This window comes from Elephantulus edwardii, unplaced genomic scaffold (genome assembly GCF_000299155.1).
Source record: "Elephantulus edwardii isolate Elephantulus edwardi_28Jun2011 unplaced genomic scaffold, EleEdw1.0 scaffold00048, whole genome shotgun sequence".
Lineage (NCBI taxonomy): Eukaryota > Metazoa > Chordata > Mammalia > Macroscelidea > Macroscelididae > Elephantulus > Elephantulus edwardii.
The window spans coordinates 9,880,000-9,886,301 of record NW_006399798.1 but is presented as its reverse complement, the minus strand read 5'-3'; the positions used below and the strand labels follow the sequence as shown (position 1 = coordinate 9,886,301).

Below are 6,302 nucleotides of genomic sequence, written 5' to 3'. Positions count from 1 at the left end.
GGGGGGCTAGACTGGAGGGAGGGGAAGGGTAGCCAGAAGGTGGGAGGGGACTCGAAAGACGCGGTGGGAGGGGGTGCCAGCTTGGATCGCCTGTGGCCATTAAGTTCTACCCAGAGTGTGTGGAGGGGGGACTGGGGAGGAAGTTTGCGCCCTCACCTCGCCAGCGCGCCCTCTCGCTGTCCTGCAGACTTGGGGAGGGGGACTGAGAGGGAAGCTGCAGGAAACTGATAGGAGCTGTGCTGGGGGGGCGGGGTTGGGGGGGTGAAGGAGACTCGCTTTGCGGTGAATGTGAATATTTAAAAGGTGTAAAGGAGTTCTGGAGGGGGGAGAGGAGTCCAGAAACAGCTCATAGGAGCAGCGGCAAAAGGGGAGGCTTGGTCAGGGAAGGGGGCGGGGCAGAGTGACCCCCGGGTCGGACTCAAGGTCCCGAGATCGCTTCTCTTTTTCTTTTTTATTATTATTCGTGCACCACTGAGTTATGCCCTGCGACAGTAGCCGGAAGGGGGGGGGGGATGATGTGCAAAGGAATGGAGAGGTCGGGTCCCGCCCCCCCCCGCCGACCTGACAGTTCTGCTGCCGTCGCTGACCACCCCCTCTCTGCTTACCCACCCGCCCCCCAGGCTGCTTAACGAGAGCGAAAAGCGGCCCTTCGTGGAGGAGGCGGAGCGGCTTCGCGTGCAGCACAAGAAGGACCACCCGGACTACAAGTACCAGCCGCGCCGGAGAAAGTCGGTGAAGAACGGGCAGGCCGAGGCGGAGGAGGCGGCCGAGCAGACCCACATCTCGCCCAACGCCATCTTCAAGGCGCTGCAGGCCGACTCGCCGCACTCGTCCTCTGGCATGAGCGAGGTGCACTCGCCCGGCGAGCACTCAGGTGAGTCCTTGGGCTGTGCCAGGCGCACCCCGGGGACTCCGCGCCTCTCCCGCCACCCTCCACCAGTCCCCTTCCTGCCCTTGTGCAGGACCCCCTGGGCCCCCAGGACTGACTCTCTCTCACACACACACCACCCCCTCACAGCCCAACCCCAAGCCCCGCAGCCTAAGAGATTTACTGCGAGGTTTACAGCTTTCCAAGTCGTGGCCCTAATTCCCTTGCGCCCCCACCCCAAAAGCACACACAAAGCTCTTGGACGAGTAGCAATTTGGTCTTCCGGACCCTCGAGGCCCCAGACCCTCCCTGATAAAAGGAAACTGGCGAGTTAATCATTCCCAATGCTTATCTACAGCACAGCGCGTGGGTCCCCCATGCGCCACAGCCGGAGGGAGGGTCCCCCTCCAAGGGTTCCCCCCTCTCAGGGCCCCAGACTTGCTATTCCAAGACCAATATTCAAAAGCCTATGTTTGTTCCTCTTCTCTGCAGGACAATCCCAGGGCCCGCCGACCCCGCCCACCACCCCCAAAACCGACGTACAGCCCGGCAAGGCAGACCTCAAGAGAGAGGGGCGTCCTCTGCCAGAGGGGGGCAGGCAGCCCCCCATCGACTTCCGCGACGTGGACATCGGTGAGCTGAGCAGCGATGTCATCTCCAACATTGAGACCTTCGACGTCAACGAATTCGACCAGTACCTGCCGCCCAACGGCCACCCCGGGGTGCCGGCCACGCACGGCCAGGTCACCTACACTGGCAGCTACGGCATCAGCAGCACAGCGGCCACCCCGGCGGGCGCGGGCCACGTGTGGATGGCCAAGCAGCAGGCGCCGCCCCCGCCCCCCCAGCAGGCCCCGCAGCCCCCTCAGGCCCCGCAGGCCCCCCAGGCGCCCGCCGCGCCCCCCCAGCCGCCCGCCGCGCCCCCGCAGCAGCCGGCGCACACGCTGACCACGTTGAGCAGCGAGCCGGGCCAGTCGCAGCGAACGCACATCAAGACGGAGCAGCTGAGCCCCAGCCACTACAGCGAGCAGCAGCAGAACTCCCCGCAGCAGATGGCCTACAGCCCCTTCAACCTCCCGCACTACAGCCCCACCTACCCGCCCATCACCCGCTCGCAGTACGACTACGCAGACCACCAGAACTCCAGCTCCTACTACAGCCACGCGGGCCAGGGCTCGGGCCTCTACTCCACCTTCACCTACATGAACCCGGCGCAGCGGCCCATGTACACCCCCATCGCCGACACCTCGGGGGTCCCCTCCATCCCGCAGACCCACAGCCCCCAGCACTGGGAACAGCCCGTCTACACACAGCTCACCAGGCCCTAAAGGAGAGGGACCCCGGGATGCCATCAGAGCGCACGCATCAGAAAAGCAAAGCGAAGCCAGAGAAAACCAGCCACATTTTGGGACGCTTTTTTTTTTTTCTTCCCTCTTCCTCCTTAAAGACATTGACGCTAAAGGCAACGCGTACACAGATTCCAAGACAGAAACTGGATCATTCCAAACGCATGGCCAAACTTCTTGAGAATCAGTGGCCAGGCCTCTCTGCTAGGTGGACCCGCAGGAGACAGGAGGGGCTGGATTGAGAAACCTTCAACGCAAAGGTGGGCGCCCATGGAGAAGCCTGCGACCAGTTTGCTCAAGCTCTCTGCCTGTTGGGACTTTGTAATTATTTTTTAGCAGTAATTAAAGAAAAGAGTCCTCTGTGAGGAATATTCTCTATTTTAAATATTTTTAGTATGTACTGTGTATGATTCATTACCATTTTGAGGGGATTTATACATATTTTTAGATGAAGAAATTAAAATGCTCTTATTTTTCCAACAGCTAAACTCCTAGTTGGACAGTGCGCCTTAGCTTTTTTCTTGGAACCAGAGTATTTTTGTACAGATTTGCTTTCTCGTAAAAAAGGAAAAAAAAGTATGTGTGTCCCTGCATTAACTTAAACACACACACACACACACACAAAGCAACACAAACTTGTGTGAACAGTCTGGAGGATTAGCTTTGCTTTCTTCCACAGGCTTTCTGATTCAAGGAGAAGCTAGCTGCCTTACAAAAACAATAAAGGCCTTAATTTTTTTTCCTTTCCTTTCAAATATAGGGAGCAGACAATAGTCTAGAGAAGCACTTGGTAAGCTTTATCATATATATATATATATATATATATATATATATATATATATACATATACATATATTTTTTGAAGCAAAAGGAACCTTGAGCCTTAAAACCAGCTGCTTGTAAAGGAGCCTTCTTGCTCTCTGGTGACATTCCCTGCATCCTTGGTTGCTCGATCCCGTGAGAAGACGCAAAAGGCAAGCAGAAGAGATGCAGTCTGTTTTCAGGAATGTTTCAGCAGCCAATAAGTGCCCCCAGCACTCCGGCCCCGGTTGCCCAACAGGCCACCATGTGGGACACAGATGCTGGAGCCACCTCTCTTTAACTGTCACCTGTGCCTCTCTGATCACCAGCGGTTAACCTTCAAGACATTCCATATGTTCAAATTATTTATTTTGCAAGGAGAGGTTTTAATGGGGGAGGGGAGGGGAATCTTCCTCATTTTTTTCCTCTTTTTTTTTTTAAAAAAAAAATTTAAAAAACTTTTCTGGAAACTAGGTTGTTGGAGCCTTCCCCAAAGGGTATGGTCATCTGTTATTAAATTATGTTCTTAACTGTAACCAGTTTGTTTTTGGTTTTTTTTATTTATCTCTTTAACCTTTTTTTATTATTGAAAACAAGTTTCTTTCAGATTCCTGTTGTAGATTTGTACAGATGCCTTTTTGCCTCCTGGGTTGGTCATTTCTCTCCCAACCCCTGACTTTGTTGTTCTTGTTGCAAACAAACTGGAAACGTGTTTCTCTCTCTCTCTCTCTCTTTTTTTTTTTTTGTATAAATGAAAAATTGCAAATGTAGTGTATCACTGAGTCATTTGCAGTGTTTTCTGCCACAGAGCTCGGGGTTGCCCGCATGGAGCGTGTACGTGTGTGATGACACAAAACAACACAAACGTGTGGTGTGTCGTGCGGCTTCCCTCAGTGCCAGGAGAGAGGGAGAGGGTGGAGGGAAACCGAGGACTCATACTTACTGCTGTGGCTGGAGAGTTTGGAGGACTGCTTTTGAAAAAGACAGCAAACCTTTTTTTATTATTATTTAAAAAAAAGATATATTAACAGTTTTAGAAGTCAGTAGAGTAAAATCTTAAAGCACTCTTATAATATGGCATCTTTCGATTTCTGTATAAAAGCAGATCTTTTTTTAAAAAAAAAATATTTCTGTAACTTAAGAAACCTGGCATTGAAATCATATTTTGTCTTTAGGTAAGATTTGGTTTGTGTTTGTGTTGTGTTTGTTTTACTTGCCCCCCCCCCCAAACCTTTTGTTCTCTCTGTGAAACTTCCTTCATTTCCTCCCCTTTTTTCTTTCTTTTGTTTTTGTATATTATTGTTTACAATAAATATACATTGCATTAAAACAAATTGGCCTTATGACTTGATCCATGCACTTGGTCTAGTTAAAAGGATGATTTGTGGAATTTGGGCATTCGAGAGAGGCTTCAGTGTTGGCAGCTGTGCTGGGCTTATTTGCTTTTTTTTCAGTGTGCCATGATCTTTAGCTGGCAAATAATACCCACGCAGAAAAATCTTGAAAAGTGACACCCCCACGAGATAAGACCCAGATAATCACATGTCAGTCTTGTCCTGACTGGCAAAACTGCTTGTTGTGGTTTTCGTCTCAGGCCTGAGGGTGAAAGCTGCCCCTCGTGGAGGTCAGAGCTGATGATTAAATGTGGCATCAGTAGCCCATCCATTGGGACAGAGAGCTGGAGAAAGTTTGTGGGGACTTCACATAGCAAACTTTCTGCTGTTGGAAATGCATGTGGAAGAAACGAGGTGTCTGCTTAAAAGCAAAACCACATGATCAGAGTGGAAAGTGGACCAGAAGAAAGTGTGTCATGTTAACACATTGCATGTCCTCAGAGTCTTCCTGGTTGGTGTCTCTGAATAGACAGGGAAGGAGGTGGCTTGTGTGATGTTTAACTCCTTCGGAGCAGATGCAAAGCCGTCACAGAAGTCCAGAGACGGAATGGTGTTTTCCTTGGCCTCGGTGAGATGGGGAGTTTCCAGGATCAGAGAATTGTTCAGGTCGTTTTTCATTAAACAGATGAAATCACCCTTCCCGCCCTGCCGCCTGTAGACACACCCCCAGCTGAGGAAGACAGCATCCAAGCACTCACTCCACCACCTGGGGCCAGCCTCACCACTGGGCCCTCCTCCTGCTTGTCTCCCAGCTTCCAGGCTCTCCTCTATTACCTCACATTGTCTGTTTCTGTTTATGGGGCGCCCTGGCTTACCGCCTACAGCAGGATCGCAGCAACCAGGAAAATAGTAGTTATCAAATCGAGGCAACATCAGCCCCCAGCCCCCTTGGCAAATTCCCTGGACAAGCATTGATTGAGTGCCTGTGATTTGTGGGGCGCTGTGCAAATCTCGCCCTGCCCCTGCAGACCTGGAATTCTGTTTCTTGTTTGGGTCTTAGCATCCCCGTTCACTCAGGTCCAACATCTTGTCCTACACACTTGTAACATCTCTTTTTCTTTCCTTTTCCCTTGTCAACACTTTTGAAAAATCCTTCTAAAAGCTTTTCTTTAGTGATCACTAATTCTTGTGCACCCCCAGCTGCTTTTTTTCCCCCTGTGACAATCAACAACACACAGTTTCTCCATTGGCGCTCCATATCCTCACCAAGTCATGACTATCGGCTTAATAATCATGACTGAATAGTTCTCATCCGTTCGTCTGCTTGTGACCTATATGGCAAGTCTTCTAACAGCCAGAATATTCTCTTCTGATATCTACTTGCTAAGGGACAGCACAAGTTGATTTACATTTTCCTATGCCTCAGTTTCTCCTGTTCTCAAGGACATTTATGAACCCTCCTTCTCATGACAGATTTGTTGTTGGTGTTGGAGTAGTTTTCAGCAGGGAGCATTCTGGGCCTCAGTTGCCTCCAAATCACCTTGTCTCCACAGCATTCCTTGGAAACAGGGACCTCTGTGAGGAACACCCACGGGAAAGAGGTTTCAACAAGCTCCCCAAGTGGGTCTGAATGACAAGAGATCTCAGGGTACATTCGAGAGAGTGTGTCTGAACCCCAACCATTAGCTCTTATCAAAGCCTGGCATCGACAGATTACAAAACAGTCCAAGAAGAAGTTTTATTCTAAACCCTGCCATACAAAGTTTATTGCTCTGGCAACAACAATCAAGTGACTGGTCTGGAAACCTAAGGAAAAATCTTCCATGCTAAAAAAAAAAAAAAAAAGTTCTGTGTATAGAGCCAGGCTAGTTAGTTATTTACTTGCATTTAAAATAAGACGGGTTTGGTGTTTTTTGTTGTTGTGGGGTTTTTGTTTGTTTGTTTGTTTTGTGG

The 6,302-nt window shown here is 50.2% G+C and overlaps 1 protein-coding gene across 2 annotated transcripts in view; it reads left to right on the top strand.

Annotated features, from left to right (window-relative positions):
• The window catches only part of SOX9 (SRY (sex determining region Y)-box 9), a 3,811-nt gene extending 1,036 nt beyond the window's left edge, over nucleotides 1-2,775 (top strand). The window contains exons 2-4 of one of the 2 annotated variants that reach the window (XM_006886246.1): nucleotides 621-874; nucleotides 1,361-1,719; nucleotides 1,906-2,361. In XM_006886246.1, the coding sequence (XP_006886308.1) occupies nucleotides 621-874; nucleotides 1,361-1,719; nucleotides 1,906-2,196 (904 nt within the window). In that variant the 3' untranslated portion in view covers nucleotides 2,197-2,361. Of the gene's footprint in view, nucleotides 1-620; nucleotides 875-1,360 lie in introns of both variants that reach the window. The other variant, XM_006886245.1, reaches the window with a different exon arrangement.
• The last annotated feature ends 3,527 nt before the right edge of the window (nucleotides 2,776-6,302 follow it).